Source organism: Podarcis gaigeae, assembly GCF_964106915.1.
Source record: "Podarcis gaigeae genome assembly, chromosome: 2".
NCBI classification, from domain to species: Eukaryota; Metazoa; Chordata; class Lepidosauria; order Squamata; family Lacertidae; genus Podarcis; species Podarcis gaigeae.
Genome location: NC_139679.1, coordinates 79,624,898 through 79,652,021, shown reverse-complemented (window position 1 = coordinate 79,652,021; position 27,124 = coordinate 79,624,898). Strand labels below are relative to the sequence as shown.

The following is a 27,124-nucleotide window of genomic DNA, read 5'->3' as shown; positions in this document are numbered from 1 at the left end:
GAAAGATGGTTATGGGTTCAGTCTTGACAGCCATGAAGCTCACTGGGTGGGCCAGTCTCTCAGTCTCCCTAATCTACATCCTAGGGCTGTTTGAGAGGGAGGGAGGGAGCTGCTCTAACCTACCCACCCCACCCCTGCAGACTGCCATTCGCCAACAGTGAAAAATATATGGATACTAATATCTGTTGCTGATTTAGATTGGAAAAATGAGGAGGAGAGAAGGGCTGAAGTTTTCCTTTCTCCTATGTACATATAAAAGCAGCTAGGAGATCTGTGGCTTACTTATTTTTCATCATTTGTCAGATTTATTTGCAAATTCATTCAGCGTGAATATATGTTACAGGGAATTCAGATTTGCCACCACATATTAGTTTATAGACTGGAGAGAAGGCAAAAGAGTAACCAAATTGTAGCACACACGGTATTATAACCTTTTCTCCCTCTGTAGATTTAAGAAATACTTGCATCCCATTAAATGTAGCAGTTCAGGTTTTTTATAATTGTAAAGGGAATCGGTTTAGACGAATGCTGTAGTTTTTATCATAATATGCCCTTTAGAAAATGGGAGCTGATAAATGACTTCAGAATGATATATGATATCTGGTAAAGCCATTTGAAAAGGGAACAGTGGCAATGAATCACACTTTTTAGCGGTGTGGTTGCAAATATTGAATGTAAAGTGGCACATTTCCCCTAGCATTCAGAATCAGTGTCCTTTGCTGGATTTTCCTTCCCTGTTTGTTTCATTATTTCATTTTTTATTTCAAGAGAATGGTTGTCTGTTTTCTGTAGCAGTTGTTGCTGAGCTCCATAGCTTACTTAAACAGACTGCCTACCAATTATATTTTGCTTAGAGAAATTTATCTGAGGTGATTTAACACATGTAAACTTGGAGGGGTGCACCTCACGTGGATATATATGGGTACCATATTGTGGATGGAATTAAAAATCCAGATAACTCTCTCTCTCTAAAATATGGCAGACTTTGGTCATTTTCACTAATGGTCTGTATTTAAGTATACAAGATGGGGCTCCAAGCAGTCAGAATAATTTTGTCTCCTGAAAAGAAACCACTTTCTCTAGAAAACACAGATTCCCTAGCTTGAGCTTTGACCTTTAGGTCTGGGCAGGAGAGCAGTGAAGTATAGAAGAGGAATGTGACCCTGGGCCAGCCCCACCTACCCAGACTGCCTTTGGTTCTTTGGATTCTGGTCACTGTTGCTCTGAGCCCTTGGGATTGTCAGTGCATCAATAAATAATTTTGTTTTCAGAATCTTTGTTATTCTTGCCATGTAATTGCTTCCTTTTCACAGAATTTGTGGGTTTGATACACAAAGACAGAGCAGCCTTTGTACTAAGGTACTCCCTGGTATACTGGGTATGGCCTAGCTTTTAGTGTTTTTGTTTTCTCTATGTCTGAGGGGGGAAAACCTATTGCCAAACTGTTGTTGGTGTTTAACAGTAATGATACCCTTTGAGCTATCCTTTGATCCAGCCTAACTTTTCAAAGAGCTTGAGCAAACAGGCAGATGTTGCACTCCAGTAATGTTCCTTTCTATTATTATTATTTCATTGAAAACAATTTGCATTGAAAAATAATGCGGGATTCGACAGGTGATTCACTGCAGTCTGTGCTGTGCTCCTGTTTTCTTGTTGCCAACAGTGTTTGAAATGAAGCAGTTGCAATCCAAATGCAAGGGGTCTTCAGAGGAAATTGGGGCAGTCTTGTACGTGGGTGGCGCCTTTACTTACTCTGCCAATAATTAAACACCTTAATTAGAATTTTTCAGTCAAAAACCTGGATACCTCACAACTAAACAAACAAACAAAATCCTGCAGAGAAAGTTTCCATTAATTTGTTAGGCATGTCAGTCTATAACTAACGATTTCCATCAGACAGTTCTTAATGGAAGTTAAAATTGAATGTCAGCTAGTAGTTCCCCCTTAGATTTGAACTGGGATCAGTTATAGAATGATGTGTTCATTCTGGTGTTTCCTAATTTTGGACAGGACAAACATTAAACGCCCTCCCTCCGACCCTCCTGATGGAATCCAGATTTCTGAATGCTTATGGGATGGCATCATTAATCCCTTAAGGAAATGAATTTACAGCTGGCTTCAGTTACAGACAGCAGTTTCCCTCCTCAGAAGCATAATTTCTTGTGAAATATTTGTATTTACATAATATCCTATTCAACATGCTTACTTGTAAATCATGTTGTTATATGGGCAGTTATAACTATTAGCCCATAGTTCCTAAAAGAGGAAGTCCAATAAAATAAAACTTTTTATTTTACAGCTTATTTAGGTTGCAGTCCTGTCCTGTCCACCTTTACTTGGAAGAAAGCCCCACTGAACTTGATGGGACTTACTACTGAGCAGGCATGCATAAGAGCCATCCCATCTACATACATTAAACTATGTGATCTCCCCTGTGTACCCCTGCCCCTCTCTAGTGGCCCCAGTCTTCTGTATGTGGACCCAGGAGATTATTGGGATTTGTAATTGTTGAGAGTATGTGAGTGAGTACTGTGACTACCTTAACCAGAAAGCATAGACTCAAAATGTCAACATACAGGGTTGTATCCAATAAAGTCATTACAGGTGAACATCCCCTTCCTCTCCTGCCCCCCCCATGTAACTCCTGAATTCTAAAATCTGCTTTGTGGGGTTAGGGAAAACCCCCAGGGATGATTGGGAGGGCAGAAAGGGGAGAGAGAAAGGAGGGTGTTCCATTGCGGAAGCAGAAGTTGTTCCACTCAAGTAATGACTTTGTTGCATGCAACAACACATTTTTTTTGAGAATGCTCACATTCATTTTTCCATAGTTAGAAATGAAAGGAAATGCAATATTCAGAAAATATAAGATATATCACATTGGGAGAAAAAGTAGTTCTCTCCTTTCTGTATTGTGATGTAGCTTTATTGGTTGCTTTTGCATCAAATGTTACCTGTGATTTGTAGCTTGAATCACATTTATTTCAGCTTTTCCTCCTATCACTGTGGCTTCCCTTTTCCGAGTGTTGTTCTTCTGTTTTCATCCATGTTTCCTCCTTTTCCTGTGGATATCCATTGAGGAAATTACCGAAAAACAGGAAAAAGCTGTGTCTGGGAACTTGCAGGGTTGTCAAAATGTATTTTTAAAAATAATTTCCTAAATTCATGGTGATCCTACCGTCTTGAGCTTAAACTCAAATCAGGGGAAGTAGTGATTTCCATATATTTGCAAATGATGGATTAGAACTCTGCAGGACAGGCACCATTTCAGATTTTATTGATGGGGGTGAGGAGAGCAAAAAACATCCAGGGACAGGAATATTCTCAACAAGGATTAAAGGCTGACTCTTGGTTGCGTTGAACAGTAGGCTTCAAAAAGTAGTGTTTTTTAAAAGCATGTCTTATGGCTGATACATAGCGACGTTATCGACACCGTGATTTGTGCATTTGGCATGCGCACCTGGCACATGGATCCATTCCATTGTTATGGTAATAGTTGCTCAGTGTATAAATTCAGAGAGTTGGCTAGAACTCTTGGCGCCCCTGAAGAATAATTTAATGGGATTCTGAAGCCTGGGAGAAGGGCCTCCTCTTTTCTCTCACTCCCACTTTCAGCAGGGGATTGTGTGAGTGGACTCCTCAATGCTGTCAGTGCATGAGAGACCATTTCCTCTTCCTGCTCAATTCCTCTTTGCATTAGCTCACCCTCTGCTTTACTGACTGCTCCCATAGGTATTCCAATGTGACCCTGAGATGCAGAAAGATATATACTGTCACTTGCAGTGGTATACCTAGAGGATGGTCAGGTTGGCCCCTGCCAAGGGCCCAGGTCCGGGGGGGGGGGGCCCACAAAAACTGCACCTCTCTGCACTGGCTTGGAGGGACTAGGAGTCCATCCGCCTGCTCTGTGGGCTGCTTCCCGGCTGCTCTGGGCACCTGGTGTGCTGGTTCCTCTGGGCGCCTAGACAAAAGAATCTGGTTGCTGTTGTAGGCCGTCGCAGCAGCCCTGCTGGGCCCCCTCCCCAATTGACCAGTGGTGAGTGGAGCATCAGGAGGGGCTTAGAGGGAAGAGAGAGGAGGAAAATAGAAGGGAGGGAGAAAGGAAGCAGAAGGGATAGCAGTAGATAGAGGCAGAAAGGCAGGCAGGTAGATGACAGAGGAGGGGAGGCAGACCCAACCCCAATGGCCGAAGAGGAAATCACTGGTGGAACGCAAAAGGCGATGAAAGCAAACTTTCTGAGTTTCTGGTCATGGTCTCTCATGGTTTTGGAGACACCAATACATCTCCTTTTCTAGGCATGCCTCTGGTCAAGTGTAATCTACTGTGATTCCAAAAGGTTTTTGCAACTTGCTCCCCCTCATCTTTTGCCCGCTTCATTCAAAAAAAGAAAAAGCCTATATCCACATTTGTGACTTGGTCATATCTTCTTCGTCCACATCTGCTTTCATGTGTTGCCCTAACCCTGCAAATGTTGCTCGTGGGTCAATGTGGCAGCAATGTATAGTTGATTGATATGTTAGAGTAATGCATTAAATATTCCTGATCAACTAAAAAAGGTGCCATCAAATGAGCAGTACTATTTAATGCAAGTACATGTACGTACCAATACGTGTGAGAAAAGGGCGAATTCCTCTTCTCAGATGATGCCTCTTGTACTTGTGTGCATCATGAAAAAGAAAGTATGCATTCTTCTTTCTTTAGAACAGTTGACAGAATAATAGTGTGATATAATGGTTAGAGCAGGGGCCGGGAACCTGTGGCTCTCCAAGTGTTGCTAGAGTACAGCGGTCATAATCACTTACCATTGGCTTTGCTGGCTGATGGGAGCTCAACTCCAACTACATATGAAGGGCCACAGGTTCCTCATTGCTGTGTTAGACATGGTCTGGGGAGATCCAAGTTCGAGTCTCCACTCAGTCATGAGCATCTCTCAGCCGAAGCTTCAGGGCTGTTCTGATGGTAAAGTGGAAGGAGAAGAACCATCTGTGCTGCCCTAAGTTCACTGGAGGAAAGGCAGAAGATAAGTGTTACAAGGAAATAATTAAGTTGTTATCTGTTTAATCTGATGACTACCTTAGTGATGTTGCCTATAGTTCTGACTTCCTTAGCCTATTTCAGTTTCTATGCTGGCCTGTATTATGTTACAGGGGCCAAACATAGTAATCACAGATGAGCAAGATATACCTTGGATTAGATAATGTTTACTTTTTGGTTAAAAGACGCAGAATTGAGAGCAAGTGGGCTGGTTGGCAGACATGTCTCCTCAGCTCCTGACCTTTGTGAACATGACAAATGTTTAAAAATCACATGTGATTTCACTACAGCACAGCCTACTTAATGGCTCTAGCCTGAAATGAGTTCTTATCTGAAATCTCTTGACTGTGTGACAGTGGCTATTCACAAGGAATGCTAACCCTTATACTATTATAGGGCCACTGTTGTTGGAGAGAACAGAACAGGCTGTTTTCATGTTTTCAAAACTGATATAATGGGGCAAATTTTCACCAACAGTAGCTAATGATGCACTGAATGAATTGAATGAATTGAAATGAATGAGTTTAAACGAATTCGAACAAATCCTATATCTAACTTTTTCTACTAGATTTAATTTTTTCTGCCTGTCCAATATATTTAAAGTGCCAGTAAAACTGGAAGTACTTTGAGTGTACTCATTCCCCATTATAACTGAATTCTCCCCCCCACCCCCTTTAGGTTAGTCTCTAGTTCTGCTTCCGACTTCTCTGTTTCCAAACTCTGGAGCAGCAACAACAACAAAAAACCTAAATAAACAAACAAAATCCTGGGACAAGATATTGCTGCATAATTTACCATCTGTTTCTGGTTTCTGACAGTCTGCTAGGCTCCACAGAATCTGGATGAAATGTACTCCTGAAAGGATTTGTATTTTAGCTGGAGATGAGGATTTTTCAAAACCAAGTTGAAATCAGTCAGCATAAGCAACCTTCCAACACTGCCCGATTTCCAAGTCAAATTCTTTCATCTTTTTTTGAGCACTAACTCACCTATCCCCAGTTAGAGCATACCAAAATACATTAGACCAATAATATAAAGGTAAAGGTACCCCTGCCCGTACGGGCCAGTCTTGACAGACTCTGGGGTTGTGCGCCCATCTCACTTAAGAGGCCAGGGGCCAGCGCAGTCCGGAGACACTTCCGGGTCACGTGGCCAGCGTGACATCGCTGCTCTGGCAAGCCAGAGCCGCACTCGGAAACGCCGTTTACCTTCCCGCTGGTAAGCGGTCCCTATTTATCTACTTGCACCCGGAGGTGCTTTCGAACTGCTAGGTTGGCAGGCGCTGGGACCGAGCAGCGGGAGCGCACTCCGCCGCAGGGATTCGAACCGCCGACCTTTCGATCGGCAAGTCCTAGGCGCTGAGGCTTTAACCCACAGCGCCACCTGCGTCCCAGACCAATGATATAGAGGCCATTAATTTAATTATTTATTAAGGAATTTCTACATTGCTTTGGCCAAAAATTGGCCAAGACTTGCCTTGAAAAATAACAAATGGCTCCGGGTAGGTTTCATCACCACTACATGGTCTGTAAGGTACATGTTTCTAATTTGGTTCCATCCTTGACAGATAATGAAATATAAGAAGACTCCATTTAATAATGAAGCAAAGCCAGATGGGTGGGAGAAAAAAGAACGCGAAAGCAATACAGTGGCACCTCAGGTTACATACACTTCAGGTTACATACGCTTCAGGTTACAGACTCCGCTAACCCAGAATTAGTACCTTGGGTTAAGAACTTTGCTGCAAGATGAGAACAGAAATCGCGTGGTGGCGGTGCTGCGGCAGCAGCAGGCCACATTAGCTAAAGTGGTGCTTCAGGTTAAGAACGGACCTCCAGAACGAATTAAGTACTTAACCTGAGGCACCACTGTAGTAAGCTTTATTTACAAACCCGTTCATTAATTGCTTAGAGCAGTTGTCTCTCTTGTCTAAGTAGAATTTCAGACCCAAACCCCATTCTTATAGGTATTCTATTAGAAGAAGCAAGGGAGAGAATGTCAGTGGTTTGTTACTTCCTCATGCAAGACCGCAGCAGCCATTTTGTGGCATAGCTCAGGCATAATCACTTAAAGATTTATAAGCAGTACTTAAGTATGCCAGTCTCCAAGAGTAGTCCTCTGGAGGAATATAGATTGAACCCTGGGTTTAGACAGAAGTATATGTGTATCTATTAGGCACTGAAACACTTCCCCAGATTTTTCTTACCAGTTTGTGGAGTAGTGCATTAGCTGTAATAGGAGAACTCACTAAACAGTAACACGTACCTTAATCAAAGTAAAGGCTTCGACAATAAATTGTACGCAATGCATTAATTAGCAAAATGGAATGGAATTATTTTGAAGGCATTGGAACAAAAATCTTGGCTTCCCTGTTATTATTAATTGTTGTCTGAATGATATGCTTAGCCGCAGACACTTGGCTGAGCCAGGCAAGTGCTGTTTGGAGAGAGGATGCTCAATTTTAAATATTAGCTTTAGATTTCTAAGAAGAATGTGCTCATGAATAGTTGTGTTGAGATTAGAGAGAGCTAATTTGTATATGGCTGCACTATATGGTGACAAATGTCTCAGGCCCCTCGCAATGATGAGATGTTTCTCCTGTTCCTAAATTTTATTTTCTTTAGACCCATTTATCAGGATATTTAAAAACCTCTGAAGCAATTTATCACAATGTAATCAAAGTAATGGGGCGCAGGTGGCGCTGTGGGTTAAAGCCTCAGCGCCTAGGACTTGCCGATCGAAAGGTCGGCGGTTCGAATCCCTGCGGCGGGGTGCGCTCCCGCTGCTCGGTCCCAGCGCCTGCCAACCTAGCAGTTCGAAAGCACCTCCGGGTGCAAGTAGATAAATAGGGACCGCTTTCTAGCGGGAAGGTAAACGGCGTTTCCGTGTGCGGCTCTGGCTCGCCAGAGCAGCGATGTCACGCTGGCCATGTGACCCGGAAGTGTCTCCGGACAGCGCTGGCCCCTGGCCTCTTGAGTGAGATGGGCGCACAACCCCAGAGTCTGTCAAGACTGGCCCGTACGGGCAGGGGTACCTTTACCTTTACCTAATCAAAGTAATATCGAGAGTGACGCCTAGAGGAGAATGAAATAACACCATGCTCTTCTGTAAAATGCTACATAACACAAAAAATGGTGGACTTCTCAGACTTCTAAGGAGATAGTCAGAAAGCTGCTTCTCTTTCCCTGGGTCTAAACAGCTTTTCAAGCAGGGGAAAAAATGAATTGGCTTAAGAACAGAAGTGCCAAATAGCCAGGTGTCAGGGACAAGGGAGGGATTAACCAGAAAGCCAGTTTCAATCAACCCTGGATCTAGTCAAGCATGGGTGGTGTTACAGAAGCAATTGGGGGGGGGGGGAGAATGGAGCCTCCTAAATTTATGAAAACCCTGTGGGGTTCTAAAAGCAGGAGTTACCATGAAATAGACAAGAGCCCCTTTCAGTATTAGCACCTGTGCTTCATTGTAGAACTGATGTCTGTAAGGAGGAGGTCTTTGCCCATAAAGCTGTATGCCCAAAAGGTTTCCACAGAATCTGGCACATCCCACTGTTCAGTGTATGTCAGGGGACAAGCAGAACATCAGTACAGTGGTACCTCGGGTTAAGTACTTAATTCGTTCCGGAGGTCCGTTCTTAACCTGAAACTGTTCTTAACCTGAAGCACCACTTTAGCTAATGGGGCCTCCCGCTGCTGCCGCGCCGCCGGAACACAATTTCTGTTCTCACCCTGAAGCAAAGTTCTTAACCCGAGATACTATTTCTGGGTTAGCAGAGTCTGTAACCTGAAGCGTATGTAACCCGAGGTGCCACTGTATAGAGCTTGGTACAGGCAACAACAACAACACAACATGGGAGTTAGCAGCATCTGAAGGGGGCTCTTGTTGCTTCATCTATGTAAGAGTTGCTTTATATTATTGTATTTATTTCCTTTGTATGCCACACTTTTCTCCAAGGAGCCTAAGGTGCCATATGTGGTTCTTCCCCTCCTCGTTCAATCCCCACAACAACCCTGTGAGGTAGATTAGGCTGGGAGGCAGTGACTGGCCCAAGGTCACGCAGTGAGCTTCATGGTCCAGTAGGGATTTGAACCCTGATCTCCCAGGTCCTTGTCTGACACTCTGACCGCTACACCACACGCAGTAGGATTTAATAATGAAATATTCTATGCAATTTACGTGCCAACAAGCCCCACTCAACACAGTGGGACTTACTTCTGAGTACCGTAAATGAACATAGGATGTTAGCCTTACAAAGCATTATAATGTATGTGTGAGAATCATATAGTGCTCTAGAGATCTGCGCAGGTTATATAACAAATGATTCTGTTGTGGAAGAAAGTTGAAGTCAATACGGTCATTTTTGTCAGAGAATAATGCTTTCAAAGAGCAGGAAGTATGCCTCAGAGTATTATTACTATAGAAGGCAATATAATTCCAGCAGGTCTAGTCAGTTTAAATAAATCCATTAGGCTCAAGTGCTCTGCATTTAATTTGCTGTGGAAAAGCACTATTTAACTCTATTTTAAGATGCTGTATAGAAAGGCTGAAAGTTTAAAATGTTTTTATTTCTAGAGGAAATGCTAGTCAGTCCGCCATCTGTCTGCCACTCACTCACTCACTCACTCACTCACTCACAAAAAGGACCTAAGGCAGACTTCCCCAACCTGATGCCCTCCTGATTTTTTTGGACTACACATCCCATCAACCGAGTCAATGTGGCCAATGCTGGCCAGAGCTGATGGGAATTCAGTTTGATGCACCTGGAGGAAACCAAGTTGGGGAAGACTGACCTAAGGAAATCGCAGCAACGCAAGAACATTGTGATGTTGATGGGATGAAGCCTTGACTAATGTTTACACCAGTTGTGGTTGGTTTGCAGAAGATAAATTATTTCACCTTCTGCTGGAGAGATGGTCTTAGAGACGGGAGATCCTGGTAGACACAAGCACTCCTCAAGCTTCATTATGAAACCAATTTACCAACTATTTTGAAGTGATAGTATTAAGCAAGTAATTGTTTAGTTGAGCAGTTTTCCATTAGAGAACAACTGCTAAACCAATATCCTCAGATTTAATGACTGGAGGAAAACTATCATTGGATTGTGACATTATTTAAATTTAATTCACATCACCTACTGGCTTTGGCTGGATCAGACCAAAGGTCCAGTTAGTTCAGCTTTCTGTCTCCAACAGCCAAATGCTTTAAGAGGCCACAAGCAGAGCATGTTGGAAAAACTGAGCCTCTTTATTCAGAGGTTGCTACTCAAATTACAAGATGCTGGAGGCAAACAACCCAGGGCAGTGGTATAGTGGGCAGGGAATACAGGGAACGCAACTCTGGTACTTCTTTCACAACAAGAACAATGATGTCATCTGCTGAAGTGGTGTTTGCCACACCCACACCATAAATTTAATGCACATTTAAATTTAAGTATTGGGAACTGCAGTCTGTTAAGCGTGCTGGGAATTGTAGCCCTGTGAGGGTAAATTATAGTTCCCAGGAATCTTTGGGGAAGCCACATGCTTTTAATGTATTGTATGGATGTGACCATTCTTGGTGTAGGAAACCTGGACAATTAGAGGACAGGCCTGACTTGGCACACAGTCCCTTTTTAGGTTGCCTAGGCTCAGTTAATGATTGACCCAAAGGCTGTTCAGGGATCTGATCATAGTTGACCAGGGATCTGAAGTTATGTCTTCATAAACAAAGTCCAGCAGGCTAACCATTACATCACCCTTTGCCAGTTCACTCTACGGAATAGATGGATGGATAGATAGATAGATAGATAGACAGACACAGCTGCCTGCAACCCTTTGGAACATTGTTATGGAATTCTTGGGCTATGAGGACCCCCCATGATATCAGCTTCTGCGTTGCAACATTTCCCACAACACCACTGCCCAGCCACTGATAGTCCTGTCCTCTTTAAACACATAAGCATATATAGAAATGTACTTTTTATCCAGTTGGGCTAACAAGCCAAACTAATCTCAGTTTTTACGCTAGTAGCAGCTGCCTCGAGTTGCAGCTAAACGTTTCACTGATAGTGGAATAGCCTTAATTAAAAGCCAATTAGTCATGGACATTACTTTGAAGTCCAACAATATGCAGTCTTCCCTGCTTCTAGATATTCCCTCTTTCATGCTTCTCATTATCTTCAACACAAAAGCCTTAAAATGAATGTGGTCTATTTGGCTGTCTCTATGGAAACCTTGCTATACTGCATGGTACACACGCACTTCCCAGAGCCAAGCTCTCCTATGATCTTTGCTCCGCACAGACGTGCTGCTTATTCACTCTTCTTCGACGTTTATGAGATGTTTTATGAATGCTAATGAAAAAGAGCCAAGCCCAGATTTGGGGGGGGGGGGGGATGACAGAGGTTCGATGAGATTTATAGTGCTTGCCTTAGACATTTTTACATCTAAAGCAAAAAAAGCTAAAGCTGTTCATTAAGAACACACACACACACACTTGTGGAATGAGAATTTGCATGCAAAAAAGAAACAGCCCTTTTTTGAAATTTACCACCTAGATTGTGGCTTCCCCTCATTTTGTGGTGAAGCAGGTCTTGGAAATTTGCAATGGACTGGTACAGACATTCAGGCCTATGCTTGACCTAGCATATGACACATCTGAAAGTCGCTCTTTTGGGAAGGGGAAAGATCACGTATTTGGCAACCCAGCCAGATGGGTGGGGTATAAATATATTATTATTATTATTATTATTATTATTATTATTATTATTATTAGTTATCTTATGCTATATCCAGCTTCTGCAAGATACTGAATTTAATGCTGCAAAATGTATTAGGCAAAAACAACAAAACCAGTAAAATAAGGGCTCCTTGGTGCATGTGCTCTAACAGACAGAGGGAAAGAATGAGAGTTAGCTAGCTAAAGCAAATAAGGCACTGTGGGTAAGTGGAAAAAGTAAATATCTAAGTTAATGCATCCAAAACCTCGTTTTTCCCTAGAGCAGAGTTGTAACTGGGAGAGGGGGCTTAGAGGTCTAGGTCTCTTAGGGGTATTCCAGGGCCTTGCCTAGAATTTTCAGCTTTCTATAAGGGTGGCGGAGAGTGGTTCTAGCCTTTTCACTTATTGTGGCATCAGAAAAAAGCATGTAGGCAGTATCCACCCATATCTGGTTGGGTGCCGATTGGGAATGGCAGGGCAGAAATAAGGAAGGACAACAATAATTGGAGTCATGACAGACGGAGCCAGTGAATTCCAGTTTTGTCCCCATCCTCCCAGCTGAGTTCTACAAGGGCAAAACTAAGACTGAGGAGCTAGGAGGAAGCTGACAGCCAGAGCCACTGCCTGGACTTCGTTGTAAGTAATAAGGCAGGCAAGGTGGGAGGCTGGCTGATGGCCAAGTGAGATTGGTGGGACGGTGCCCCACTTGCCCTAATGAACCAACCTCCGCTGCCCTCATGAATACTGACATTTGGACCTTCTCTTTGTAGCTGGCCTGGACATCATTTAACTCTTCAAGGTGAACATAACTCAACAGCCATGTATGGCAGCTAGACTTTAGGAGCTTGGAAAGTCCTGTTTTTGCTGTCTGCCTGTGACTGCAAAAACAAGTGAGTTGCCAAGCACCTGGAAGGATGCAGTATTATCTCCAGACTTAGATGATGTCAGAATAATAATAATAATAATAATAATTTTTAATTTATACCCCGCCCTCCTCAGCCAAGGCCGGGCTCAGAGCAGCTTACAAACAATAATAAAAACAATAAGAATGATTACAACTTAAAAACAAAAATAAAATACAACATTAAAATAATGGAACATTAAAATATTAAAATGTAGCCTCGTCACAGGAGGAGAAGGAAAAGAAAACAAGAGAGAGAGAGAGAGAGAGGGAGGGAATCAAATTGGCTCCAAGCCAAAGGCCAGGCGGAACAACTCTGTCTTACAGGCCCTGCAGAAAGAAATCAGATCCTGCAGGGTCCTGGTCTCATGAGGCAGAGCGTTCCACCAGGCCGGAGCCAGAGTTGAAAAGGCCCTGGCTCTGGTTGAAGCCAATCTAACTTCCTTAGGGCCCGGGACCACTAGGGTGTTGCTTTTTATGGACCTTGAGGCTCTCCGTGGGGCATACTGGGAGAGGCGGTCCCGTAGGTACGAGGGTCCTAGGCCGTGAAGGGCTTTAAAGGTCAAAAGCAGCACCTTAAACCTGACCCTGTACTCCACCGGGAGCCAGTGCAGCTTGAAAAGCACTGGGTGAATATGCTCCCATGGCAGAGACCCCGTGAGGAGCCTCGCTGCAGCATTCTGTACCCGCTGGAGTTTCTGGGACAGCTTCAAGGGCAGACCCGCATAGAGCGAATTACAGTAGTCAAGCCTGGAGATGACCGTCGCATGGATCACTGTGGCCAAGTCAGGGCGGGAAAGGTAAGGGACCAACTGCTTGATGCGGCGAAGGTGGAAAAATGTCGCCTTGGCTGTTGCTGTAACCTGCGCCTCCATGGAAAGGGAGGCGTCAAGGATTACACCCAAACTCTTAACGGAAGGCAATGGCACTAATTGGGCCCCCGCAAGAGAAGGGAGTTGGTCCCTCATCCCCATGCCATCCCGACCTAGCCATAGGACCTCTGTCTTCGAAGGATTTAGTTTCAATCAATTTAGTTTCAAAGGTACCTTCTCCATCCTAAGGTCTTCTGAACAATGCAATAATTGTTCACACTGAATCACTTCATACTGTCTGATACAAGTTCACAATATTTTTATTATTTCTAAAATATATTTCATTCATTTTTCAAAATAACATGGAATAAAACTTTAGGATAATATTAAGCTTTTATAAACAAACAAACAAACAAACAAACAAATAATCTGGGACTCTACCACCCAATGGCAGTCAGTACGGTCAAATCCTAAAAAGGTTAACTACATATGGTGGGAAGGGTTATTTTTCATTACGACATTGAATGCATGGATAGCATTCAACTCAATTATAGCCAGAATCCCCAGTGTGAGAAACCAGAATGAGCAGCAGGAACCATTAAACTGTGAAATGTTCAAATACATCTGTTAAAAAAGATTTTCACTCTGGCATGTGATGCTCAGTGTTAAACTTTAATTTGTGGGGTTTTCTTTGCGTGCCCAAACAGTGTTTATAAACTGCTACAAATGCCTCATTTTTGTTCCAGCTCAAAATTCCAGATGAAATACAAATGTACTACCTTCACTCCATAATAACCGTACTATTTTATTTGCATTGCAGGGGCAGAGTTAGTTGTTGTTAGTATTTTCGGCAGAGGTCTCTTTTTGATGCACTTCTAATTCTGCTGGACCGTACAATTGCTGAAGAACATCACACGTGTGACATTGACACCCCCCCACAATTGCCTTCGCAGGCTGGCGCCTCCGGGTCCAAGAGTCTGTGACACAGCCCTGACTAGCAAATTGTGGCTTTCCTATAATGTCCGAACTGGGCCACTACGAACATGAACTGCACATGCTGCTGTCAGTATATACAGAGCAAACTGTTCCAACATCTGCCAGTGCAAGCATATCCTTAGTGAAGCTGCTTGGGTGTTATGGAGCATTCTGCCATGCAAAGTGTTTATTGGCTTTCTCTTTGTTTGGCTTATTTTGTTTTGTGGTTTTTTTCAGGTTGGAAGCCCTGAAGCACCAGCTTCCTTTGCAAGGCAGCTCGGACCAGAAGACAGCAGTGGCTGGTGGCCAATATGCCTCATCGGTTGCACAGCGAGATAGAAGTTCACCCACTGGAGGTGCAGGGATGTCAGAGAATGGTATGGAAACTCGGTGTGCATGTGGTACAATGGCCACCAGCTTGGATGGCTTTAAAATGTTGTTGTTTGTCGTTTAGGCATGTCCGACTCTTCGTGACCCCATGGACCAGAGCACGCCAGGCACTCCTGTCTTCCACTGCCTCCCGCAGTTTGGTCAAACTCATGTTAGTAGCTTCGAGAACACTATCCAGCTATCTCATCCTCTGTCGTCCCCTTCTCCTTGTGCCCTCCATCTTTCCCAACATCAGGGTCTTTTCCAGGGAGTCTTCTCTTCTCATGAGGTGGCCAAAGTATTGGAGTCTCAGCTTCAGGATCTGTCCTTCCAGTGAGCACTCAGGGCTGATTTCCTTAAGAATGGATAGGTTTGATCTTCTTGCAGTCTATGGGACTCTCAAGAATCTCCTCCAGCACCATAATTCAAAAGCATCAATTCTTCGGCGATCAGCCTTCTTTATGGTCCAGCTCTCACTTCCATACATAACTACTGGGAAAACTATACGGATCTTTGTTGGCAAGGTGATGTCTCTGCTTTTTAAGATGCTGTCTAGGTTTGTCATTGCTTTTCTCCCAAGAAGCAGGCATCTTTTAATTTCATGACTGCTGTCACCATCTGCAGTGATCATGGAGCCCAAGAAAGTAAAATCTCTCACTGCCTCCATTTCTTCCCCTTCTATTTGCTAGGAGGTGATGGGCCCAGTGGCCATGATCTTTGTTTTTTTGATGTTGAGCTTCAAACCATATTTTGCGCTCTCCTCTTTCACCCTCATTAAAAGGTTCTTTAATTCCTCCTCACTTTCTGCCATCAAGGTTGTGTCATCTGCATATCTGAGGTTGTTGCTGGAAACATCAGTAAGGGAGAGGGCTCTTGTGCTTGGGTCCTGCTTGCAGGTTTCCTACAGGCATCTATTTTTTTTTTAATAAAATTTTTATTAGGGGTTTTTACAGAATAGAGTACACAGACAATAAACAACCTTGCTTTTATCTCAACAGAGTTTCATAACTTCTTTGGACTTCCTCACATCTCCCGCTGCCATTTTCATCATCATAAATTTTTTTCCATGCAATTTATCATCTAGTTTGCAAATTTTATAACCGCTTATTTAAATATAGTCCTCTGCAAATTTATTTCTCTTAATCTCACTTTACATCCCATTCCAATCCGATTTTGTGGTGGCCAATTATTTATGATCAAACATCCTACTTAACTTTCCACCAAATCACAATATTTTTGTAAATAAGTCTTAAATTTCCTCCAATCTTCTTCAACCCTCTCTTCTCCCAGATCTCGAATTCTGCCAGTCATCTCAGCCAGTTGCATATAGTCCATCAGCTGCATCTGCCATTCTTCCAGCGTGGGTAGATCTTGAGTTTTCCACTTCTTAGCGATAAGTATCCTTGCTGCTGCTGTTGCGTACAAAAAGAATGTTCGATCCTTCTTTGGCACCATCTGGCCGACAATGCCCAAGAGGAAGGCCTCTGGTTTCTTAAGGAAGGTATACTTAAATACCTTTTTCAGCTCATTATATATCATTTCCCAGAAGACCTTCACCCTGGGACAGGTCCACCAGAGGTGAAAGAATGTTCCTTCATTTTCCTTACATTTCCAACATTTATTGTCTGGCACATGGCATATTTTGGCAAGTTTAACTGGGGTCATGTACCACCTATATATCATTTTCATTACATTTTCCTTCAGAGCATTACATGCCGTGAAGTTCATCCCCGTGGTCCACAACCTTTCCCAATCCTCAAACATAATATTATGCCCAATATCCTGTGCCCACTTTATCATGGCCGACTTAACCATTTCATCTTGTGTATTCCATTTCAACAGCAAGTTATACATTCTTGAGAGTACTTTGGTCTTAGGTTCTAACAATTCTGTTTCCAACTTCGATTTCTCCACCTGGAATCCTAACTTTTTATCGTTTTTAAAAATTTCTTGGATCTGAGCGTAGTGTAACCAGTCTCGCACTTTGTCTTTCATTTTTTCCAAACTCTGCAATTTCCAATTATTACCCTCTTTCTCTATTATTTCCCAATATTTCGGCCATTTGGCCTCCATATTGGGTCTTTTTCGGGCCTTGGCCTCCAGAGGTGATAGCCATCTTGGAGTTTTATTTTCCAATAGGTCTTTGTATTTTGTCCAGACATTAAACACTGCTTTCCTGACAATATGATTCTTAAAGGCCTTATTGATCTTAACTTTATCATACCATAAGTATGCATGCCAACCAAATGCATTGTTAAAACCTTCCAGATCTAAAACATCAGTGTCCTCTAGAAGTAGCCAGTCTTTTAGCCAGCAGAAAGCTGCGGCTTCATAGTACAACCTTAAGTCTGGCAGGGCAAAGCCCCCTCTTTCTTTCGCATCAGTTAATATCTTAAACTTAATTCTGGGCTTTTTGCCCTGCCAGACAAATTTAGAAATATCTCTCTGCCACTTCCTGAAACACTCCGTCTTGTCCACAATTTGCAATGTTTGAAACAAAAACAACATCTTAGGCAATACATTCATCTTAATAGCAGCAATTCGGCCTAGCAAAGAAAGCTTCAATTTTGACCAACTGTCCAAGTCTCTCTTAATTTCAGACCAACATTTTTCATAATTGTCCTTAAATAGACTCAGATTTTTTGCTGTTATGTTTACCCCTAGGTACTTTACTTTTTTAACCACAGTTAGTTCTGTTTCTCTCTGAAACCGTTCTGACTCTGCATCTGTCAAGTTTTTTCCCAACACCTTAGTTTTCTGTTTATTTAGTTTGAAGCCCGCTACCCGACCAAAGTCCTGAATCAATTGTAACACTCTTTTTGTGCTAGATTCTGGCTCTTGCAATGTCAAAACAAGGTCATCTGCAAAAGCTTTAAGTTTATATTGTTTCGCTCCGATCTGAATCCCTTGCACCAACCGGTCCCCTCTAATCAAGTTCAAGAGCACCTCCAGGACAGAAATAAACAACAAGGGGGAAATCGGGCAGCCTTGTCGTGTCCCTTTTTCAATCTTAAACTCTTCTGTAACCACATTGTTAACTATCAGTTTTGCCTTTTGTTCTGAGTAAATCGCATCAATCCCATTTTCAAAACCCCGCCCCACTCCCATTTCTTTTAAATTCCCCTTCATAAATTTCCAAGAGATGTTATCGAAGGCCTTCTCCGCGTCTATAAAAATTAAAACTGCTTTAGTGTTAATATTTGTTTGCAAAAGTTCCAAAATGTCAATAATGTTCCTTGTATTAGCAAATAAGTGTCTTCCTGGGAGAAAGCCTGCCTGGTCTTTATGAATTATCTCATTTAAAACTCTTTTGAGTCTTCCTGCCAAAACGTCAGCAAATATTTTATAATCCACATTTAAAAGGGAAATGGGACGGTAGTTCTTAAGTTGTGTCTTTTCAGTTTCTGATTTTGGTATCAATGTGATGAAAGCTTCCTTCCACGATTCAGGCGCCTTCTTTCCCTCCATAATTTCATTGCTGACCTCCATCAGTGGTTGAATCAAATAGTCACTTAATGTCTTGTAGTACTTGGAGGTCAAGCCATCTGGCCCTGGAGACTTGCCCAGCTTCATATTCTGAATGGCATGTTCTATCTCTAATCGTGTTATTTTACTATTCAGGAGTGATCTATTTTCTTGTGATAGTTTTTTAAGTCCATTTTTCTCCAAAAATTTTGCAATCTCTTCCTCATTTTGTGGCCCTTGAGTGTATAATTTCTTAAAATATTTCTGGAAACATTTTCTAATTTCCACCGGGTTCTGAATATGTCTTCCTTCTATTTCCAAATTTGTTACTATGTTCAACTTTTGTCTCTTCTTCAACTGCCAAGCCAGCAGTTTCCCACATTTATTAGCCGATTCAAATGTTTTTTGTTTCATTAATTTAATCTTCCATTCTATTTCCTGATTTATCAGTTTGGAATATTGTGCCTGATGGAGTTTAATTTCTCTCAAGATCGGCTGTGACTTCGGGTTTACTCTTAGTTTCTTCTCTAACTCTTTGATTTTCCCCAAAATCTTATCCTTTTTCTCATTTTGTAGTCTTTTCTTTATGGCGTTCTGTTGTATCAAGAACCCTCTCATCACAGCTTTGCTTGCGTCCCAGATTGTTCTTTTTTCCACTGCAGTGTTCAAATTTATCTCAAAGTAGTCCTTTATTTTTTTTTGGCCTTCTTAATAATCTCCTGATCTCTAAACAAGTTGTCATTCATCTTCCATCTAAAGGAGCCGGTTGGTAATAGTGTCATGTCCATTTTCAACGCGTTATGATCGGAGCAGGTCTTTGGGCAGATTTCCACTTTCCTAACCTTAGGAGCCAGACCTCTAGAAATCCATATTTGGTCAATTCTTGTCCAAGTCAGTTGGGCTTCAGAGAAAAATGTTCCTTCTTTCCCCAAGGGGTTCTTTGTCCTCCATATATCAATCCAGTCCATGTTGTCTGTCATTTCGAAAAAGGTCTTTGGTAGTCTGCCATCTTTAGTAACCTTTTGGCTTTGTGACCTATCCATGTTCGTTGAAACGATCCCATTCATATCTCCCATCATGATGATGTTATCATAGTCCAGATAGTCCAGCATAATCTCATGCAACTTCTTGTAAAATTCTGATTTCCCTTCATTTGGAGCGTAGATTCCTAATATCAAAATTTTCTCTCCTTGGTGCTGTATTTCAATTGCCAAAATTCTTCCATGTTCATCTTTAAATAGAAATTTTGGTGAGAGGCTCTCCTTTGCATATATCACCACTCCTCTCTTCTTAACTGAATCCGAAGATATAAATTCTTGGCCTAACCTTTTATTTACCAATATTTTTCTGTGGAGCCTAGTCACATGTGTTTCTTGTAGACAAGTAATGTCTAGTTGCTCCTTTTTTAATATGTGAAAGATTTTCTTCCTTTTTTCCGGGCTGTTACAGCCATTTATGTTCCAGCTTAAAAGTTGCAGAGACATCCTGGATGGATCTGTTTAATTTCCTTGGGATGGTGTTTTGTTCTGTGAGTCTTCAGGGTTCTGTGGTACAGGTACCTGTGGTGGTTCAGGCCCTGAGGGTAGTTCAAGTCCTTTATGAAGGTCCTCTCCGTAGGCAGTCAAAAACTTATCCCTATCTTCCAAAATTCTAATTTTAATCTTCTTCCCTCTAAAGGTAAAGGATAATCCTTGGGGAAAGTCCCACCTGAAGATGATTGAGTTGCTTCTCAGCAGTTTTACTAAGTCCAAATATTCAGATCTGAGGTCCAACAGCTGTTTAGGAATGTCCTTAAAAATCTCAATTCTTTTGTCCGAAATGTTCAGGGATCTTCCGTAGTGCAGGCCCAAAATCTTGTCCCTTTCCTCCTTTGATCTCAACGTAATCAAACAGTCTCTGGGCTTCTCTCTCTTTATGAGTCTTCCAAGTCTGAAGGCTGACACAATTTTAAAGTCTTCCTCCTCTAGACCCCAGAACTTGGAGAATTCTTTGGTCAAAAACTCAGCTAGATTGCCTTCTTCCACTTCTGGTATCGATCTTATCCTTAAGTTAGTCTCCCTGTTCCGAAGTTCCAACATAGAGAGGTAGGTCTGGTGTTCCCCAACCTGCTTGCTGAGCGGCCTTACTTCTTTTTCCAACTCTCCCACTCTTTGGCTGGTCTCTTCGGCCAGTTTCTGATTTTCACCTGCAGCCTCCTTCAGTTGTCCGATTGCTTGTGCATTCTGTGCAACTTGCCCAGATAATTTGTTTAAAGTTTCTGTATTAAGGTCAATTTTCGCAGTTTGTTGGTCAACTTTCCTGTCCAAAGACTCCAATTTCTCAAGAATTCTCTCTAATACAGAACCAGATCCTCCTGAGGCCATCTCTTCCAGTTGTAATTCCTCAGTTTCTCCCTCCCCTGCCTGTGACAGGGAGGTAGCTTTTTCCTCCGAGGGCAGAGTAGGCACAGATGATCTGCGTGTTTGTGAGGCTGCAGTTAAGGTTGTCAGAGTTGTTTGTCTAGTTCTTAATCCCTTTCTTTTTGCGCCACTCATTCCAAAGTTATCTAGCAGTCAAGGTCAAGCTGAGTTGTTCCCATGAGAAAGCTACGGCCCAGGTGGTAGCAGTCAGACAGAGGGCCGGGAAATAGAAAGTAAAACAATGTTTTTGTTATAAATCCTCAATCCTCTAGGGGGAGCATAAAATGTCCTAAGAAGAAGAGTCCATTCCAATCATACAAAATCTGAACCAATACTTAGGGATCTTCACAAAAGTAGTTTTAGCAGAGTTGGTTTTAAGTTTGCCACAATATTTCAAGTTGTGCTTACTGGAGTTCCATAGTGCAAGAACGTAACCATTCTGAACTCCCTCAGACTGTCTCAAAGTTTAAACACAATGTATCCAAATTTGCAGTCTGACAGTTCTACTGCTCAGGCAGTTCTGACACCTGGGCTTCTTTAGTAAAGTTGTAATTCACAAAGAAGAGGATATATAAGTCCTGATAAAAGTCCAAAAATCAGTTGCTTACAGTCTTTAAGGGGATTGAAAGTAATTTCTGCGGGTGCTCAATCTGAGCTGTCAAAAGTTCTCTCTGTGCCTCCACTCCTCCTGCTCTTTGCTTTAAAAGTCAATGGCTGCGGAAGACGGACTTCCTTTTCCTCGTCACTCCGCTTTCAGCTTGTTTTCAGTATTTTTAGTCCCAAAATTTAGTAAAGTCCTCAGTTACTCACGGGTTGTTGCGTTTTAGAATCTTGTGTTGCAGGAAGAAAGGTCGGCGCTCACCGGCAACAGCAGCGCGGCTTCGCTCCGCTGAATGCGCATAGACCCACAGCGCCGCTGCCCCCTCTGCGATCCGGAGCCCCTTACGGGGTTCCCTCAACGTTTCGGGGGTTGCTCCTGGCGCCCGCCGGGTCCCGAGACCGCAGGCTTCCGCTGCCTGCGGTTTTCCAAAATGGGTCTCCGCTTCGCCGTAGCGGACGACCCTTTTCCAGCGGAGCTTCCCTCTCCCGGTTAGGAAAGGGCAGCCATTACCGTTCGCGCCGCCTCCGGAAGTCCTTCCTACAGGCATCTAGTTGGCCACGGCGACAACAGGATGCTCAACTAGATGGGCCATTGTCCTGACCCTGCAAGCTCTTTTTATCTTCTTAAAGGAGTGCACCATTTAGATCGAGCCATCTTTTTGAGCGACCATTTTGCGTGGGGATCATTTTGTGTGATGATCTTCTGTATTAGCTCACAAGGAGGCAGCCATCCCAAGGAGCAACAGAATGTTTCCTCCCAAACAGGTGGCAGTTTCATTTGCACCGCCTTTCTTGGGCTTGATAGAATTCTCTTTTCACCAGAACTAGCTGGGGCAATTTAATTCTAGTGGGTTTCTTCTGGCTTGCGAGAATGATGTGCTGCTGCTTGCTTTCATATACTGGCCATGAACTTCAGGCACTGTCTGCTTCAAGAAAGCATTTTTGCAGTCCTTTTCTGAATGGAAAACGCATTTAGCACATTATTCATCAACCACATTCATAAAGAGAGTGCTCTGTGTTTGTGAGTCTTTGCCTGTTATCTGACAGGCGATACAGAGTTCTTACTCATGTCTGCAGGTTCACCAGAACTGCCTCGTTAATATTTTTCCAAAGCAGGGCTAGAGAGAAAAACACACTTGCAGTATTCCACCGCCACCCCTTTTCTAATTTGTTCCCCATTCCTCCTTTGAAATGCATTGGCAGGTTTCATGTGAGTTTATGCCACTGCAGCAAAGTGGCCACGGCGCAAGAGCTCCTAAAGGCTCCCCAGGACGATCTCACGTCACAGTGCCTCACTCTGAAGAAGGACCCTAGGTCATTTTCTCAGAGAGTCATTTGTCATCAGCACTTCACTGTGGTGGCTTATGCTGTTTAAAAAATGACTTGGAAAACTTTTAAACAGTTGGCAGCAACCATTCTAGTCAGCAACAGACTGCTCCATGGCCAGCAGGCATATCCTACCCCAGCTGTCCCTGCTGAACACAGGACAGGCCACTGACGGCAGGGCAGGGGGAGCAGATTGGCTGGTGGAAGCAGCAGATGGATGCCAACCAGTAACAGGCAGCCTTGTGACCAGCTGACAGCCGTGGGTGTGTGTGTGTTGTGAGGAAGGGCTAAGAGGGTTTCCTGAATCAGATCATAGTTCACCACTTTCTGGGAAAGCTAGAAGAGTCTAAGCTGAGTCCCATTTCTCTATGTTAAAGCAGTGCTTTAACAGCTATTGGCAGCCCCTTCAGTAGCTGACCACATTCGTGCAGAAGTGAGGAGTATCTCCTTAAGTAGTAGCTGGCAGACAGGATGAAGCACAGAGGGCAAGACTGTTAATAGGGCAAGACTGGAGCATGATGAGAAATGTGTATGTTATAAAATGGATTACATGTGCTCAGTTATATATGGGAAAGCGAATCCCAGACAGGCTGAAATCTCAAGTTGATACAGCTCAGTGAGTGGGATTTTACTTCTTTCCCTGTCTTTGTTCCCCCATTGCTAACATAAGCTTAGTAATCTCACTGCCAGCAACAAGAGCAACATTTGAGGAACTTTCAATAGTTATGATTCAAGCTGATGTTTTGCATTTTTAAAAAAGTGAGGCCCTGTGCAGGAAAAATGACAGCAACAACACTATCATCCATTATCTGCCTCAGTTCTTTCTACTGAATGTAAACCTTGGTAGGGAACTGTTTCAGGAACCACAGCAGACTTAGCATGCTTTGCCTTGTTCCCAATAAAAGGGAATTGCTTCAGTGACAATTACATTGAAGCCATTTCCTTCTACTGGCAGCAAACCTGTGTAAATTAGGGGTTGTACACTCGTTGCATGTTGCATGTGAATAACCGTGCAGACATACAGCTTAATGACTTGTGTACATGGGAACACAGATTGTACACTCTTTGAATGTAACATGGGAACACCCTTCTAGCTATTTGCAGAGGAAGAATCTTCCGACCGTGCTCCTGGCTGAGATGATGTAGCCTAAAACTAAGCTTAAAGTTTGGTGTGCTTTGACTAGCTCCAGAGCACAGACATGAAAGTAAGGAAACTTTCCCCAGTCTTGCGGGATGAACTACATTTTACCACAGTGCAAATCCCACAGTGCTTGCCTCTTTTGGTATTCCCTTTAGCTGCTGTTAATTCTTGCAGTCAGACAGAAGCAGTGTCAGTCAGCTTAAGAACTAATCAGGAGTGACAAGGTACTGTATCGAAGGAGAGGCTTGAAATCTAAACGTTCGGCTTCAAGGTCATGCCACGTCAAACTAAGTGAAAAGCGTCGGCATAAACAACTGCTTGGTAAATGGAAGACTTGCAAATGGGAAATAATAATACTGGATCATGTCTTTTAGCGTACTGTGGGCTAATGTGGTCAGCAATTTGCAGAACAAACCCATGCAGAAAAGATATTTCCATTCTTGGGCAGGGGTGAGGGACAAGAATGATTGTTTAGCTGTGCAGGCAGGAAGGCTGCTTATAAGTTCATGCCTCCTGCGTGTTTGTAAAGAGCTAATCTGGGTGTCTACTGTACCCCAGTGACTCCTAAAACAAAAATGTAATCTTGGAGGTCAGCCTCATCATTGGCTTCTCTGCTGGATCCGCCATTGACCATTCTTCTTTGAACTCTTATTACCAAGAAATGTAGACTGCTGCCTGGAGCATTTTAAACTGATCTATCGCCAGGGTGAGCTGACAGATGATGGGGATGGGGCAGCAAGGTGCTGGGAGGACAGAGTCGTGAATGCCATGTAGTCTGCCCTGCCCTTCCCAACCTTGCTTACTGCCCTCCAGTGCAATGGAAGATGCTGCAAGTACTGAAATAAGATTAAACTGCAAGTCTGGTTGGCAGCTGTACATGGAACTGAGGTGGGAGCAGGGGAGAGCTTGCCCTTTGCCTCAGGCAGCAAAATGTCTTGAGCCAGCCCTGTCTATCACAGCTGGAAGAGCAGTGAGGATTTGTGTAGTACCAAAAAAGAGAGGACTTATGAGGGAAAGGGAGATGTGTGTGGGAAATTTGCATCCATAGCAATAAGGATGCAGGCTTGTAGTACAGTATTCTCACTCTGCTCTTTTCTGTTGTTATCCTGCAGCCCTGCAGTGAGTTGTTTTGTTTAGCTCCTGCTACCATGTTTCTGTGTTTGCTATTAATGAAGAGTTGGGAGTTACATTGAAATGGAAGTCTGTATTTATTCAGAATGACACTCCCCCCCCCCCCGCTTTACGCTTTGTGCTATGTCACTTCCTGGCTGAGGGCGTGTTCCGTCAAATGATGTCTTTCCCCTGTGCCACCGACTTTATCCTCCTGTCTGAGTTTCTGACTCTCTCAGTTTCGCACACTTAGCCTGTGTGTGTGTGTTGTTGCAGTAGAAGAGGAGGAAAGTTTACATGACACAATAACTTCCTTTCTGCTAAACTGGTCAAACTGTATTGGCTTCTTGTTCATTTGTTTGTTTTACAACAGTGCCCTCTCCTGGGCAGCATGAAAATTGTTCAGCATGTTTCGTCGCTGGCAGCAAAATATGCATAGGAAGATATTAGAAGTCACCCCCTTCCCCCCCCCACCTTCCACTACCACTCTATGCTGCTTTCTCTGTCAACCCAGCCTTGTGCCATCTCTTTTAAATGCCTGTCAAACAATTGGTACAAAACAACAAGCATGTGACATAACCCAAGAGGCTTCATTTCAAAATATCGTAGCTGAACATCTCTCACTGCCCACAACACTAGTTATTTATTTATTGCATTTGTAGCCTAAACCTTTCACCAGGAGGCCTTATGGCAGCACCTGCTATAAAAGGCAGTGAAATTGCAAGAACTGTACAAAACAGCAAGATGAGAATGGCCAATAAAACAACAGGACCAGAGAGTGAAAACTAGATAAAAGCAGCAAATAAAGCTGTTAAACTGGGTCATGGATATCACTTAAAGCAACAAAAGAACTAGGTGGAATTTGGCACCTCAAAGTTAGCAAAGGCAATGCCAGGCCAACATATTTAGGGAAGGAGACAATTTTGTCACTGCCACAAACAAAAAAGACTCTCCTCCGGCTGGTCAACTAACCTCTGAAGGCAGGAACACCCAGAGAAGGGGCTCTGATGTGGTCTTTATTATGCTGGAAGTGAGACCTTACTGTTGTCAGTTGACATTGTCCATCTGCTGTTGTCAACCCAGCCCTTGCAGACACAGTTCTACATTAGATTCTCATTATTTAATTGGGTTCCTAACACTTTGCCTTTCCAGTTGGGAGCCTTATATTCTCTGTGGTTTCAGTCTCTTTCTGCAGATGGATCAAACTAGCACATTTTTGAACCTGAAATGTAGAAAGATGCCACGAATATACATGCACATCAAATTCCACGGCTCTGTCTTAATGTTAAAGAGAGGCATCAAGTGTCAAACCGGCATAGAAAGAAAAAGGGAAAAACACCAAACAGGCTCGTTAAAGCAGAAGCGCCGTCTTGCTCAGCCAAGTACTGAGCAGCGGCAATGCAGGTGACGGCTGACGGAACTCATTCTTTTAGCATATGTGGCAGAGATTCATCTCTCGAGAAGAAGGCTGTTTGTATTTCCCTAGCGACACGTACTGTGATTAATGGAAAAACCTAGCACTCCAGTTTGCAAAACAGCTACTTGCAATGAATGTGTGAGTAATGGCCAGCAGCACTCTTCCAACTCCAGTCTGTAAGGAAATCCATGTCTATAAAGCAGGCAATTATCTTAATCCCTCAGCCTATTTCTTTCTCCCTTGTGAATACACCCACGTAGCCGGAATTGGAGTGACGCTACCTAAAAGCTGCAAGCCTCTCCTCCTTTGCGAGCTTCTGTAACTTGACAAAAAATCCGGTCCTTCTTCTGTGTCCCCACTGCGGAAGCTCAGCTTCACACCCTGCTCACCACTTGCTGGCCCCCCTGCTGCACTGACTTTTCTGCCTGCTCTTCTATTGCCTCACCTTAATCCTCTTACCTCTGTTCAGCATTCTGCTGCTACAGAACATAGAAAGCTTCATTGTACTGAGTCAAAGCCATCGGTCCGTTTGTTGCACATTGTCTACCTTGACTGGCAGCAACACTCTAAGGTTTCAAACAGTAGCATTTCCCAGGCCCTATTGAGAGATTCAGGGATTGAATCTGGGACATTCTGCATGCATGCAAAACAGACACTGTACCACCGAGCTTCCAACATAATTCCCTTCTCTCATCACTCTGACTATATCACTTCATAAACCCCTAGGCCGGCTCCTTATCCACTACCAGATCCTGCACAAGCTTCTTGTTCTTATCTTTAAAATTCTCCATGGTCTTGCCCCACTCCTTATTGTTATTTTATCTGTTTGTTCTTATATGCTGACTTTCGTTGCATTTAGAGGGCACTTCCGGACATTTCATTTC

At 43.2% G+C, this 27,124-nt stretch overlaps 1 protein-coding gene and 1 long non-coding RNA gene across 9 annotated transcripts in view; one reads left to right on the top strand and one right to left on the bottom strand.

The window, feature by feature from the left end:
* Positions 1–27,124, top strand: part of EFCC1 (EF-hand and coiled-coil domain containing 1) — a 68,135-nt gene that overhangs the window by 23,638 nt on the left and 17,373 nt on the right. For all 8 annotated transcript variants that reach the window (XM_083726806.1, XM_083726809.1, XM_083726808.1 and 5 more), the window contains exon 3: positions 14,651–14,790. In XM_083726806.1, the coding sequence (XP_083582932.1) occupies positions 14,651–14,790 (140 nt within the window). The remainder of the gene's footprint in view (positions 1–14,650; positions 14,791–27,124) is intronic.
* Positions 1,599–27,124, bottom strand: part of LOC310838929 — a 73,842-nt gene continuing 48,316 nt past the window's right edge. The window contains exons 8-10 of the long non-coding RNA XR_014561222.1: positions 4,801–5,000; positions 2,952–3,059; positions 1,599–1,753 (exon numbers count right to left, since the gene is read on the bottom strand). This is a non-coding gene — a long non-coding RNA (uncharacterized lncRNA). The remainder of the gene's footprint in view (positions 1,754–2,951; positions 3,060–4,800; positions 5,001–27,124) is intronic.